The sequence below is a fragment of the Gossypium hirsutum genome, chromosome D11, assembly GCF_007990345.1.
Source record: "Gossypium hirsutum isolate 1008001.06 chromosome D11, Gossypium_hirsutum_v2.1, whole genome shotgun sequence".
NCBI lineage: Eukaryota > Viridiplantae > Streptophyta > Magnoliopsida > Malvales > Malvaceae > Gossypium > Gossypium hirsutum.
Genome location: NC_053447.1, coordinates 7,617,584 through 7,633,723, shown reverse-complemented (window position 1 = coordinate 7,633,723; position 16,140 = coordinate 7,617,584). Strand labels below are relative to the sequence as shown.

Genomic DNA, 16,140 nt, shown 5'->3' with positions numbered 1-16,140 from the left:
TGGAGTAGAATATGAAACCATAATTTTATGATTCAATTCTCCACCTTTATCAATTGAGAATATGCCTCAAAGTTTCCATAAATTACAATTTTTCCAACAAAAGAGATGGAGAAGGGAGGAAAACAAGGGATAAGCATAAGAGATTGGAAAAAGAAGAAGAAAAAAAGTTAAAAGAACATAAAAGAAAAAAAATTAAATTGCTCAAAACAAAAAAAATATGGGGACCAATTGTATAATTTAACCTAAATTTTTGTTTAAAATGACGATTTAACGTGCCATGACGGCTTATTGTTACACCGTTAACGACAATTAACGGCTTAGTGACTAAAATGTTATAACACATTAACGTAAGTGACTAAAATGTAACTGGAGATAAACAAAAGTGATTATTTTAATAATTCACCTTAGAATAAATAGAGGAAAAAGATTTGAGGTAAAAGCATTACAGGGTTGATTAATTGAAATAAAAATCCACAATTTAATCATTACTTTAAAATTAATGAAGAGTTGAATATATAAAAATAAGTCGAATTGATTAAAAAATAAATTAATTAAAAAATAAATTGAATATATTTTATTTTTTTATAAATTAAAATTTTTAAATTTTTTCATGAGCCAAGGATTCAATAAGTTGAACGAAAAATCGATGCTCTAAGACGGTATGATTGCTATAAGATTGGTGGAGAGTGAAACTTCCGCGTTTGAAAATGAAAGGCAAAAAATTCTGGTGGGAGTATATGGGCAGTAATCCACATATTAATATTGGGCTTTGCTGGCTCAACCCACTTTTGGGACTAGAGACATTCAACCCACTGTTTCAACTTGCTTTTCCTTTCTTTAAATCCAATTTGAATGGCTATCAATACTCAATTATTGAACATTCTCTTTTTCTCATGATGTTTCGGTTGATTGAATACCACACACTTAACCTTATTAACAGAAACAATTTTGAAGGCTTAAATGGTAATAGTGCCTGAAATTGAAATATAACAGTAAAAAGCAGTATATATCACAATAGAGGAGAAATGCTCCTTAAGATCCATGCATGTTTTCTTATGTTGTACACTTGAACAAGCTGTCTCTCTCTATATATATGATGGCAATAATACAAATCCCAAACAAAAAACAAGAGACAAAATCAGAAAAATATTTTATATATATATTATATTTAGCTGTGTTGTTTTTAGGAGAGGGCTCAAATGACCCATCCGTGGATGAAGTTGGTCTCACCAGCCATGCTTTTTGGGACTGAAGATCCTTCAGCCTGAACAAAGTTATGGTACCTGATGCAACACGCAGAAGTTGGTCAGAACTCACAAGTTTTCTAAAATAAATAATATGAAAAAGGAAAAAAAGAACAAAAAAATTGTGATGAGCTTTTAACATTCAATAATATCCAATGTCATGGTTTTCTTTCACATGGTCATATTCCTCATAACATCTAGTTCCTGTTGTTATGCATTGAAGAGGGGTTGCCCCTTGGTTTGTAGAGCTTGTTATATAGATTATGTTTTGAGGGATACCGACTGTATCTTGAAATTGTGCACTTATGGATTCATACCATCCAAACAGGTTCAAATTATTTGTTTGTGTATATAACAATGGTTACCCTATTTGCAGAACAGGTTCATGATCACAATCCATAGGATGTGGGTGAGAAGGATGCAGAGGAAAGTTGCTAGTTTCAGCTACTGCACCACTACTCCATAAACCTTGGATTGTTTTGAGGTTTTGTCCTTCTGCCTCTAGCTGAAACTCCCAAAATACAGGGAAAACATTAGCTTTATATATAGTGTCCAAAGTGCAAATGTGAAATCTATTAACATTTTTCATTTACTGGTGGTACATAAGATGAAAGTTTAAGTAAAAAAGGGATGTTTGCTAATCAAGTTTAACCTTGATTTTCAGCTGTTTGTTAAGGTCTCCAAGCTCACGCTCCTGCCAAAACATGAAAAGCAGCTGTTAGATATGAGTTCATGAAGCCAAACCTTGGGTGTAAAGCAAAAGACGTTAAGCATGATCCTTGTTTGTGAGGAATTGGGTAAATAAGATGAAAGTTTATCAACATTTCAGCACCATTGGAATGATATCTTGGTAAAATTGTATTATTACTGGGGAATAATAATAATAATAATAATAATAATAATATTAATAATACTTGCTTAAGTACCTTTTTGCGGAGGTCTTCCATTTGTTCTATAATGATCTGTGTCTGCAGTTAAGAAAAATGAATGCCAGAAAATTCACATGCATGTAAGTGAATAAAATTACTAGGAATAGCTTAATATATATTATATAATATAAACCTTGTGAAAGTAGCAAAAAAAACTTAGTAGGGCTTGTTTATAAAGACATGCAAGATAGTACCTTCCTTTGTCTAGCCAGTGCAAGAGCTCCTTCAAGCTGTTTCTCAAGGTTTTGCAGCTCCTTAACATTCAATGGTCCGAGATCTTCTCCAAGCAAATGCCTGATATAAACATATATATATAAAATGAATAGAGATCATTACTTATATTCAACAAGTCAATAAAACCTTTTTTTTTTTTGAGAAATCATATGGTTTTGCTTTGAAAACAACATAACCTTTGAGTGCGTTGCAGTGTTTCATATTTTGCCTTTAACTTGGTTACCTCTTGGTACCAATTCTGTATCGATATGCAAGAAGACAAAGTCAAGCTCATCACTAATAATGGCAGTATATATATTTACAGAAAACAGATAACCTTATTACGTAATAATTGGAATACTGGAATCACTACAAGACATTAGAAAAAATGTAGTGACCAAAAAACCTGTGTTTCGCGTTCAAGGCTGTTGTCTTGAGGAGTAAAGCAGCAACGCTGGTATCGCTCAAGGGTCTTGCTCATACTGCAAAAAAAGGAACTACAAAGTTACTATATCATCTCTCTATATATAAACCTATTAAATGTAAGAATTGTGTTAAAGCTGGACAAGACACCATGTAGCACCATTTTTTTCTAACAGTAAAACCTAGATCTCATCAAGCTGCAAATTTTACATTACACCTTGTAAAAGGGTTCAAACGAAAAAGGAAAAAAAAAGAACTACGGAGAATGAAACAGAAGCGTGGTCTAAACTAGTGTGTATTTTAGTTAATGGTAAGCAGAATCCAGATATATTGGGTGAAGCGTAAAACAAGAGAGAAAGAGAGGGTGATGAAAACAAACAGTCCAAGAGGACGATATATAAAACAAGGCAAGAATTCGTAGTAAAAAAAACTTGGGTTGAAGCGCAAAATAATCCTTAAAAATCCCCCAGAATCAAGCGAAAGCTGAAGGGGGTGTTTGATTTTCTAAGCCCCTACAACCACCGCAACATTGATATTATTGGTGGTGAAAAATACTGGAAAAGTAGAAAGTAGAAGCAATGGTTAAACCAGAAGATCGAAGGATTAAAAGACGTGAAGACAAAAGAACCATCCTGATTTCTCCACCGACTACTCAGTACTAGTTCATGCTTCTTCTTCTTTTTTGTTTGTTTGTTTGTTTGTTTTATCTGGAGAATGTAAAGGGAAAAGAAGCAAAACCCTAGATCTTGCACATAGCCTAAGAGGTCATAAGGCAAAAACCTAGTCTTTTTTATTGGATTCTGAGAAAAGTCATCATAATTCATACTGGGTTTTCTTTTTCCTTTTCTATTTATCCTTCTTTCAGCTTTCAAGTGGAAGGAAAGAGTCAGTTTTGGTACTAGTATTCCAACACTAATGAGTGAAAAACTAAAAACACTTCACAAGGCAGCTGAAGACCCGGTTAAGAGTTAGAGATAAAAGGAAGTTCTTTTATTGTTTCGGATATGAGATGAAACGTGTCGATCGGTCACTGGTAAGTTCAGGTTTTCCCATGAATGATCCCGTAAAAGCCAAGGAAATTCATGACAAGGCCCAGATTTTGGTCATGTTTGCAGTTAAGTCAGAGATAACAAATAACTAAAGTATATGTAAATGACTCATTAATCTTAACAGTAAAAGAAAAACACTAGTAATTTGCCAGTATATAAAGCTAAAGAATAGAGAAAGATGGAAGAAAGCAAAATTAAGAAACCCACAGAGAAAATGAAGGAAGAAGAAGAAGAAGAATCAGCTAATAAAGAAACATCATTTGGTTATATAGTAACATACATACATATATGTATTCCCTACCCTGAACTGCCAAACTCGTAGAGCTTGCCACGACTAGAGAAGATGATAAGAGCAACCTCAGCATCACAAAGAACAGAAAGCTCATAAGCTTTCTTAAGCAAACCATTTCTTCTCTTAGAGAAGGTCACTTGTCTGTTGATCTTGTTTTCTATCCTCTTCAGCTCCACTCTTCCTCTCCCCATTTTTTTTTTGGTTTTAGAACAATGGCTGTGGTGTCTGAGAGGTGGGGTTTTGGTGTTATACAAAAATAGTGATGAAGAAGATAAAACTAAGGAGTGTACTAAATAATTGCTTGGTCTGAGAGAGAAGTGAAAGTTTTAAAAGGCTATATAAATTATGCAAAAATAGAAATGTGCAGCAGGAAGCTTACTGGATCTTCTTTTGCAATAAAATGGAAATCCAATTGTATCTCTTCTTTTCTCTTTATTCTCTTTTCAGTTTTAATTTTTAGCAATTCTCTCTATTTATTAATAAAGATTAAAATTTATCAAATGTGTCTTGTTTTCTCTTAATTAGGACTATTCTTGTGAAGTGAATCCAATTTATATATGGATTTTTATTTAAATTCAATTATAAAATATAAATATATTTTTTTGGAATAATAGGTATGGCTAGACAACAAATTAAGAATTTAATGTTATTTTCTAATAATTATCGAATTATTTTAAAAAATTAAAAATATAACTAAAATTAGAATTATAAATAAATCTATATAATTATTAGATTATATAATAATCCAAATATATTCTAATGTTAGGAAACATACAGTTCCAATGCCTTGAAAATTGGATTCCCAACTCAAATGCTGGACTTAGCAAATCGAATGTTTATTTATATGAAAAAAAAGTACTGATGTTTTTAATAATTTTTCTTATTTTAGCTGAGAAAAAGAAAAAGATTAATGTTATAGGAATAATTGAGAAAAATGAGTAGTTGCGGCATTTCAAGTAATTGGATGTTTCGCGTGTACACGTGATCCTTGCCCCAAATTACATCAATAAATTTCATGATGATTGTACAAAAATAGTTTTGCTGGAAATAATTATGAGCAAAACCAACTCCACAAAAAATTTATCACCATCATCTCCATACCTTAAATTTTTTCTTATTAAGAGATTTAAAAAAAATTATAACAAATTTGAGGGACTTGTATTTCAAAAAGCTGGAAAATTAAGTATTGAAAATTTAAATATTGAATTTATTGAATATAATTAAAATTTTAATGAATATAAATTTTAAATTACAAATATATATATATTCTACATTTTATGTTTAATTTTTAAACATTTTACCTTGTTTTAAACCCAAACCAAAATTTTTAAATGTAAAGTTTTTACAGGGTAATATAATATAATTAAAACAAATAAAATAAAATTGAATTAATAATTGAAAATATTCTCCATATCTAACTGTTTTATTTTAGATCACCGTGTGTAAAAAAATTAAATCATTAAAAATATTAATTTCAAATGAATTTAATAATTCTATCACAAGGTTGAAATTGAATTATCAATACAAAGCGTACTAAAAATAGAAATGGTGTATTTCCCTATTTGCCCTTTTGTCTGATAGTTTATACACATAAAATACCTAAAATCAGGCATAACTTCTCTCAACCCTTAATTGAGAGTATACCAAAAAAAATTGTCGATGTCAATTAAATTAAAATTGATGAAACGATGCTTTTAACTTGGCATTAACAATTAGCATTTGGGTTTAAAATTTGGTTACTTGAAAGACCACTCGTTTTCACTCCCCAATCATTAGTACGCTATATATCACACTGCTGAAAATATCATACCCAAAACGAAGAATTTGCAATAAGTACTGGACATTGCCTTTTCCTAGTAATTATATATATTGTCCCATTGCATTGCATATTTAGAATAAACCCAAATCAGAGAACATAACCCTCACATTCCATTATTCAATTAACAACATACAAAACCAAATTTAATTAATTGAAAACAACCAAGCAACATAACAAAAATGAGATTACAACCCTAAAATATTAAATAATATTCAAGACATTTAGGGATGTATGGGACACTCTACAATTTCGACTTATGTATTTCTTGGGAAAAAATGAAGAAGAGAAGATTTGTTGTGATTCCATTTTGTCTTCCTAATTCCTGTTTTTGAGTTCAAAGTCACAGTTAATATTACACCAGTTCATCTTTAATTACTTTTTAGCAATAATAGGTAAAAGTATCATGGAGGTCCTTTTACTAAGAGTCAAATTGCAGTTTGCTTTCGCTGCTCAAAAAAGGAAAAATTAGTCTCTATGCGTTTAAATCAGAGAGCAATTTAGTAATTTTTGTTTAAAATTTCATCTATTTGTACTGTGAAAAACTGGCACAGTGGTAAATGGCATGCCCTGTTTTTAACAACAAAAATGGGTGATTTTTTTAACAAATGACCAGTGTGCTCTACGATATATTATACAAAGATTAATTTACACATTTTTTGAGTAAAAGAGACAAAATGCAATCTAACTCAGGGACTGCCATGGTACTTTTACCAGCAACAATCCCATTAATTTATTTTCTGGAAAAAAAAGGGGTCTAACTAGGAAGTGGGGTAAATTTGAAGTATATGCCTATTTTAAATAATATTTAGGAAAATAGGTTGATTTTGGAGAGAATAGAAAATACGTCCTGCAATAAGCATTTTTTGTTGACTTGTCTGAAAACGCATCCTACAAAAAAGCGTTTTCATTACTAATTTAACATATCAGTTTTTTGGTTAAATGTTAGTGGTTTTGTTCTTGAATATCGGGTTTAATTTCTTTCCTATGCAGATTTACATTTTTTATTTCATATTGTTTTAAATTTTTTATTTATAAAAAATAAAATAATAAATATCCAAAAAAAGAAGGGCTTAAAACCTTAAATATTATTTAAAATTGGCATATCCTTCAAATTTACCCGTAGGAGGTGAGTTGATTAGGGGACTGATTAAACACTTTCCCTCCAAGAAAAAGCAATACCGTTTTCCAAAAAAGAAAAAAGTTTGATCACTCAATACAAAAAAATTAGATGGATGATTAAACAAACACAAGATATGGTTGATGATGTGATTAAAAAGGAAAACCATATAGCACTAGCAGTTGGCATGATATGGTAAATTCCATTATTGCTGTTTCCTTGATTGGGAAATAATTGAAGCCAAGAGGTTTAAAAGTTAAAATATATGGGGTGGCAATGGAGTAGTTTTGTTATCCCCTTTTTTGCTTGTTTTCCCACTATGTTTGCTGTTGCATCATACACTCTGTATGAGTTTGAAAATGGAAATATGCATTTTAGGAAGTAGAGACAATGACAGACTGAGAGAACCCATATTCCTCTTCTGTTGCACTGTAGCTGTTAATAATAATATAGTCTACATCATTCGCTGCACTGCACAACCATTAAATAAAATGCCACTTACATATTTTTAGGGGTCCAAACTTTGTTTCTTCCCTTTTGGACCTTTGATGGTCTTTGCCGGAACCTCATATTAAATCTTGTTCTTAACTTCATTCACCATAGTACTCAATTCAATAGTTTCTTCTTCCTTAATGATGCAGACCTATATTTTCAACCCGCATTAATAAACACAGTGGAAAATTTCCCATTTTATACCACTTAAACTAACTTGTTTTTCTTTCTTAGACAACCCTTAGCCTGCCTCAAAGTCTTCGTGGACTAGCTTGATTCAATAATGTTGTTAGAGTTGTGTGATCCGAATTTTATTTAATCCAATTTAAAAGGTTTGAGGTATAATTCACTTTTTAAAGAAATAAAATAAAGAAGTAAAATTGAGGATCTGTGGACCGAAGGTTCAAGGACTATACTTCTTCTATTGAACAGATTGTTTAACCCTTTAAGAGTCAGGTTAACATTGCTTCTAAAAAGCACTTTTGAGACAAAAAAATATTTTTAAGATAAAAAACATTACTAAACAAAATGTTTTTAAGCTTTCCAAAAGTATTTTTGTGACAATTTGTAAAAACACTTTTTTAGCCAAAAGCAAAAGCAAAAGTAGAAAATTTTAATTTTTGCTCACAAGTGCTTTTGTGTTTTTTTGGCCCAAAAGTACTTTTAAGAATTAATATTAAACTAAGTCTAAAATTTGCGCATTATCGCAAAACTCTTGTATTGTTGTTTTTCAACCTTAGTTAATTTTTCTTTCTCTTCCCGTGATTTTTCCAAATAAGAATTTTTCACGTAAAATCTGCGCGTTCTTATTCTTTTTTCTTATTATTTTGCGATCATTCCTATTAATATTATCGATGTATAATATAATTAATAATTTAAGAGGAAATCCAAATTCAAACTTAGAATAACAATTTAAGGACATTGAACATTAAACTTTAATTTTATTATATAAATCAATTAGATTGGCCTTCAAATTTTATCTCATTTATTTCCCTACATTATCGTACTTATACCCTGTAAATGTTGTAATAATATGAAAAATAATTGGACTCCCTTGTCTTCTCTTGCTATCTAGATTCTGGAATACATACGAGAGGCTCATTATTCCAAGGTTAGGTGATATGTTTCAAACTTTTGTCCTAAAAGGTTGCTTTATCATTTAAATCACAAGGATTCCCATGTATAACAATTTCACATTATTTTTTTATTTCAAACAAGTTCAATTTTTGCAGCTCTATATATTCTTAGTATTATGGTTTGGGTTGATTTTATATACCATGAATTTTAATTGAATTTCGCTTCGAATTTATTGAAAAAATAAATTAATTTTAAATTGATTAAATCAAAATTTTAAATTTAGGTTAGATTATCAAGTCTAGTAAATGAATAAAAAATTATGTAATTAATTATTATTCTTAATACAATTTAAAAATACTTAATCCTTTTTCACTTGTAAAAAATTTTAATTCTATTATTGTATACAAAATAATTATTATTCATAAAACTCATACAAAACAATGAAATTGATAAAAGAATCCTTTTTTGTTTTGTTGAATTTTATCTACAACTAGTTAGTTTAATTATAATAAAGGAATTATCTTTTAAGAAAACACAAATTAAAAAATCTCTAGATCTAATTAAATAGAAAAGATAATTAAATAAATAAAATGATACAATAAATACTAAAAATTCCTTTTGAATTTTTAAATTATACTATTTCGACACATTTTTATTTATCAATTAAAATTAAAAGCTCCTTAACAAATTTGGATATTTTACATTGAACCGGCCTCTTCACTTTTAATATTGACGATTGATTAAAATATGGGTTATTATGATGGTTCCTCGCAATGGTAAAAATAGAAGATTACCAAAACCATAAATATTTGTATGGTTTTCACTCACGTTGCGTGTTGAGTTAATTATTTATTTATTTGTTAAATTATAGAGTAAATTTTTAAATATTACAATATGCTCAAAGTTCTTGTACTCCTCATATATTTAAAATTTAATATGCATACTTTTATTTTTGGAAATTTAGTCCTTTACTTTTCGAATTTAAAAATTAAGGTTCATTTGTAAACACCGTTAAAATTATTATGTTAAATTTGTTGATGTGACATTTTAAAATTAAAAAAAAATACTCACTTGATATCTGTGTAACAAAAAAATGTCATTGTAATTGGCTCGAATTTAATTTAACGGTGTTAACAATTTTTAAAATTCACATAAGCATTTAATCATAATAAAGTATTTAGACTAACTAATGACATTTTAAAATGTGAAGTACAAAATTATGTTAAAATTAAAGTATAGAGATTAAATCTCAAGTTTGAGAGAAATATATGAATCAAAACTAAAATTTAACCATAAAAATTAGAGGAATTAGAATTAAAATTTAACCATGAATTTGTCATGTCAAACAAAATACAAAGAGAAAACATTGGGCATATTAGAGCTGATTTGAGTGAAATATACGAACCAAAACTGAAATTTAATCATAAAAAATTGGAGGTATTAGAATTAAAATTTAGTCATTATCTTCTTATATAAAAAAAAAGAGAAAATTAAGTGAAATATATAAATCAAAATTAAAATTTAACTATAAAAATTAGAGGGATTAAAACTGAAATATAATCATTATCTTGCCATGTCTAGAAATAAGGAAAAACGTTGAACACGTGTCATGTAAGGAAGACCTTAGGTTATTCGTTTTATATATCGTTGTATAAATATTGTTGTTGCTGCGTTTCATGTCAAAACGCTGTTCGGGTTTGAAAAGCTTCCCTTTCTTTTTCTTTCATCAGTTTCGGTGATTGGATTTGCAAACATTACTTGTCGAAAAAAACCTATAATTATTTGGCAACAAGAGCGTGATTATGGGCCTAAACATGCGGATGATAATAATAAGCAAAATGCAATGTACAGATAAAACATTATAGGAGTAATATGGGAAGAATTCACACATTGATATTAAATTAAAATGATTTTATATTTAATTTTTTATACAATTAATACTTAATCATTCAATTATCATGTATCATATTCTATTCATGTAGCTCATGCATAGACCTATTCATTGATCGTGTCACCCGGTATAGAGTGCACAAGTGGAATCCGTATAGAAGTACACTCCTTATATTTCAACCTTACTGTATTGCTTCTATTAGATTTTGATTAGAATAAGGTTTTTAAACCTATAAATAGACGTAGTCATCTTTCCTCTTGTATTATTCAAGTTCAATAGTTAGTGAATTTTTTTCTTCTCTGCTGGTGGTTTTTTCCTAAAGAGTTTCCACGTAAAATTTGTGTGTTCTATTTTTTTCTCTTTCTTTGCGATTCATTGTCATTATCGACGTTCGAATTTCATAATATACAATATATTAGATTGATATAATAGAGATATCAAAATTATTCTAAATTTTACATGTATGATAAGTAAAAATATTTTGATAAATTTAACAGTTAAATTATTAAAATATTAATAGTATAAAAATTAGAGAAAAATATAAAATATGATAAGTAAATTCCTATAAAAACCCTTAAGAGAAGGCGAAAGCGTGTAAGAAACCAAAAGGGATGATTAAAATCTTAAGCTGATAATTATTTAGTGAGTTGTATGTAAAAGAGGCAATTCAATTTTACACGTGACAAAACAAACTAGATTGTCTTGAAATATCTATATCTTGTCTGATAAGCAATAAATCTTAATTTAAACGAAATTTGAGATAAAGCTGGTTAAGCCTATGATTACATGAATTGATTAATACTAAAACTACTGATTTTGTCATTTATAGTTAAACATGGGTGTTTGTCCACTCTATTAGATGTGACTAAAAATGCAAGATTTAGTTACCTGTTGTGCAATAACGAGAATTTAAATATCTAATTTGTATCTCATCTAACATTATTTCATCCAAACCTACCATTAATTAGCGTTCGAATCGCATCATCATTTTTGTGCATTTTAGTACGGCAGCTTGGCCTTAATGAAGATTATGACACTCGAAAATAACGGAACACCCTTTGCCGTCGGATTAGCAAATTGGTCTCGAAGGGTGAACTGTGTTTGGAAGGAAATCTCCCTTATAAAAATTTCAAAATTAGTATGACAATTAAGTTTTACAGAACGGAGGGAGGGATAGATTATGGAGGTGTGTAGACGAAGAAAACTTACAGGTCAATTACAAAGTAACACGTCTTAAGTTGAAATTATTGTTGGTTAAATCAAATTTATCACGAGTAAAAATGATGGAATCTGTGTCATAATTAATTTTTATTAATTAATTTAAATTAATTAAGAAATAAATAATAAAATTTACATTATCATTAATTTAAGTGATAATTTTAAATGATTATTATAATTAATTAGAGATAAGTAATAAATAAAATAATTTAAATTCTTATAAACAGTTAAATTCCACCTAAACTCTCTTTGACATTATAAAAAAGGGGTTATCTAAGCCATGCTACATAGTTCAAGAAACTTAGAAGAAACTCTGACAAACACCATAGCTATTTTGAAGATTGTAACTCTTTTGAAATTATCAATAAAACTGACTTTAAATTTTCAAGTCTAACTCTTGACTCAAAATTTGTGTGTATAAGGTGATTCAAAGTTTCAAACTATATATGGTACGAGTTGCGAAGAGCCATTATTAATGGATGTTTAAGTTGTATTTGATAATTAAGAGAGAGACAAAGAGTGATTGCTTAGTGTTTTTTTAATAAGTGATTGAATTCTTTTGTCCCTCTTATTTGATGTTGGAGGGAAGTTGGCTTAGTGTGGATCCAAGTCATTAAACATTCTATTCTTCAAGTGTAGACAACAATGGTGAGTTGTCAACTTCGAACATTGTTGGAGTCGGCCTGAGATGACTAGACAAAACAACGTCAAGCTTGAGATGTGATGGATTGATTGGTACTAATAGGTGTTCTTCCTTATATATCTTAGTAACACAATGTTTGGTAAATCTGAGACTAAGCTTTTGGCTAAATCGCGAGGTTAAGCTTCGTCGAATTCTATTATCAAGCATAGGCATCAAGTAGAATGATTAGGGTCTAGCTTAGTTGGGTATAATAGAATCAATGGAATAAAGTATCAATATTGAAATTTGCATATTAAATTTATTAAGTTTTCTCAAAGTGTGATTGGTTGAATGAAAAAGAGGATTCAGAGAGTGAAAAAGTGAACAGTAAATAAAATGAAATTAGGATTAATTTTTATTAATTTATTCACTTCTCAAAAATTTCGTTCACTTTACTCTCAAAATTTGGGTCTATAAAATAATAATTAATTTCTTTCAATTTTTTATTTTTCTTACCAAACACATCCTATTTTCTTTTAATTTTTTTCCTTTCAAAAAAAGAGAGGAAAAGGTAAATTAGAATAATTTGGGATTGTAGCGTACGTGCTTAAACCCACACCAATGGCTTAAAGGCAAAGCGATTTGGTAATTTAGTCCAAAACTCTCGGTTGTCCAAAGTTCTATTAGTTCAAAATTAGCATTTTAAACATTCCTTTTCTACAACTTTGTACTCTACGAGGGTAGCACATGGTTCAACCAAAAAATGCTAAATTACTTTTAATAAAATGGTATGCCCATCTGACGTAAAAGGGATTAAATAAGAATATATAAAAAAATAATATTAAAATATGATTCAAATTTATTTATTTTTATACATTTGAATGTTAATTCCTTTATTTTTCTTCTATCTTTTAAAATTTAAATTTAAGGGATAAATATTAAAACTATACACGAGCTTTGATTTAATGTGTAATGTTATACATGAATTTTAATTTTATGCGATTTTATACATTAAATTTTGATTTGATTAAATTTTTAAAAATTACTAATAATATGATAAAATTAACATTATTTTATGTTAATACTATTGCATAACAAAATATTATATTAATCCAATATGAAAACAAAAGTATGTGTTTGTTGTTTTTTAAATTTATACAATTAAATCGAAATCAAAATTTTATGTATACATATGAACCACAATCCAAGCTTTATGTATCAAATTACACATGAAAACAAAGTTTATGTATAAAATTGATATTTATCCCTAAATTCAATTCATAATACTTTTGAAGTTATTTTGCTATATTCATTGGTGTAACATTTTAAAATAAAAAAATAATTTAATAGTCATGTAATAAAAAAATAACATTAAAACAAACTTAAATTGAACGAAAAAAAATTAACAGTATTAACAATTAAATTTAAATTATTAAATTCAAAAAATAAAAAATTAAATTATTTGAAGAAAAAAGAAGACTAAATTCTAAAATGACTTAAAAAGCATACTTTAACTAAAAAGAACAATGGGGTTAAAAGGGAATGAACACTGAAGAGTGAAGGTTGAGGATAATTTTGCTTTTAGTGGGTCCAACTGCCCCCAAAGACAATGACATTATCCATTGAATGGGTTCACTAATACAAGAATACGAGGGTGATGGTAGTGGTTAGAAAAGCTTACCATTTTAAGAAAGCTTTGATGGAAGGGCCAAGCTTTTTTTAAAGCACATATTTCCATTTCTTGCTATGCCCTGCCTTCACCTTCAGCTCAACTTTCAGCTCTTAACGCTAAAGCATGCTGTGTCTCATCATCCTTTGGGGCTCTAGATGGAACAGCTAGCACACAGTCCAATAAGCACTATTCTTTTCCCAAATTTTTTTGGGATAGTATATCATTTCATAGTTTGAGTGTGGTTCTTCCAATTAGGTACTCAAGTTTGATTTGAGTTACATAAAATAGTATCTTAGCTTTAACGGCTTAATGACATTAATTTTAAACTGTTCATTCTGTTGGGATGTGAGATGCAAATCTTGAAAGTGTTTATCAAGTAAACATAAGATGCAGAAGAGCAAAAAAGTTACCGTCGTAGGCAATGTGGATTCCACAACACTGATCTAGAAATTGGTAAACATGCTGATATTTGGTCACGGAAATCGAACTAAAATCATTTTGTTTGAAAATGGAGCAGCTAAAATCTCTAAGAACCCTCGTACCGATCTCAAAATTCGCAAGCTTCCGTCCACAGCAAAGATCCCCTATCCCAAAATGTTCCAAAAAGTCTCTTGATTTCGTTTACCCTTTTATTATTTATCAAACCATGTTTTCAATATATGCTCCATGTCATCCAATCTTGAGTTACTTAATTGAAAAACAAAAAAGTTTGGATACCACGTTAATTATTGGAGTCAAGTATCAAATGGTATATTAACTTCAAATTTTCCGTTTATTGAGGAACAAAAGTGGAAAGAGATAAAAGATGACGATTCATAGGTGTTAGGAGCCATTGGAGGAGAAGGAAAAGAGTATATAAAGCATGAGAGGAGGAAAGTTGGGGAAAAATATCTCTCCTAAAGTCAAAGATAAGTATTTATATGCGAAGGTGGTCATCTCTTTACCCTAAGTCTTCATATGTGACTTGCGCTTATATTATCATGGTTGACCATCTTTTGTCTTGTTATTAGTACATCTTTGGATTAGTTTGCTCACATTTGTCCCCTTAGGTCGATTAGTTTGGCTTGTGTCAATTGTAGGGACATTAAAATTATCCAACAAATTTACAGGTTTGAACCCATGTACCCATGCCCATAGGAGTTGGGAAATTGGTCTTCATGTAGAAAGTAACTAACATCATTTTGGCCAATTTCATGATCACATATTCAAATTGTGCTCAACATACCAAATCTTAAAGAACAAAAATGGAAAGAGTTGAAAGGTGGTGGTTTACACCGTGGTGAGGTGCTAAGAGTCGTTAAAGGAGAAGAAGACGTATGTATAAAGCATGAGAGGTAGTGAATTAGAGAATAATATCCCTCGAAAGGCCAAGTATAGATATTTATAAGCGAAGATGATCATCTCTTGCCTTTAGGTCTACACACCTAATCTACACTTATCTTGTAATGATTGATTACTTAAGAAGCATTATAACCTTCTAAATAAGTGAGAATATGATTAATATGGACCAAATAAAACCGCACGTATGATTCATGCAAAAAGAAAAAAAGAATCTAACACTTATTAATGAAGTAAATCAAAAGAGTTTCAATGTATGTACATATTTGCAAGTCCTTTAATTAATAAAATATTATGTATAAGCAAAGGACTAAATGTGAAGGTTGTGACTAGAGTACGGAATAAAGATGTTTAAGGTGCGCTCTATCTAAAGTTCTTTCTGTTTTTCATGCTTTTCGTAGGTAATAGAGTACGAATTTCGTAGTAAGCATAACAATCATTTCGTCAAATCAATTCAAATGGGATTTAAATTAGAGCTTTCTCAAGGACGAGATGGAATTATTGATGCATGGCATGTCAAATTTGTCCCCTAGTAAACTTACTTGTTTTCGAGCTTGACTTGTTTGTGAAGTGGTGTTATACACCTCTATGTCTAAAGTTTTAACCGCTTAACAAATAAGTTCCCCAAGATAGATGGGTGGTAAACAAAACCGTAGCACAGACTGCAATTTGCTGCACATCACTGTCCTAGCCTACATCCAGTACAGGGTGTGGGTGCCTCTCTCAAGCCTTTTCTCTCTACAC

General features: G+C 29.6%; 1 protein-coding gene across 2 annotated transcripts; it reads right to left on the bottom strand.

Moving 5' to 3' along the window:
- Positions 1-987: 987 nt before the first annotated feature.
- Positions 988-4,467, bottom strand: LOC107911932 (agamous-like MADS-box protein MADS3). Of its 2 annotated transcripts, none has more exons than XM_016839931.2 (8): positions 4,160-4,467; positions 2,793-2,868; positions 2,584-2,645; positions 2,368-2,467; positions 2,171-2,212; positions 1,897-1,938; positions 1,610-1,749; positions 988-1,283 (listed from the first exon to the last, which is right to left on the bottom strand). In XM_016839931.2, exons 1-8 carry the CDS (start codon positions 4,339-4,341, stop codon positions 1,196-1,198), a joined length of 732 nt encoding a protein of 243 aa, XP_016695420.1. In that variant the 5' UTR covers positions 4,342-4,467; the 3' UTR covers positions 988-1,195. The 2 variants fall into 2 exon arrangements, with proteins under 2 accessions (XP_016695420.1, XP_040961749.1); XM_041105815.1 differs by lacking the exon at positions 4,160-4,467 and adding an exon at positions 3,590-3,716.
- Positions 4,468-16,140: the final 11,673 nt, after the last annotated feature.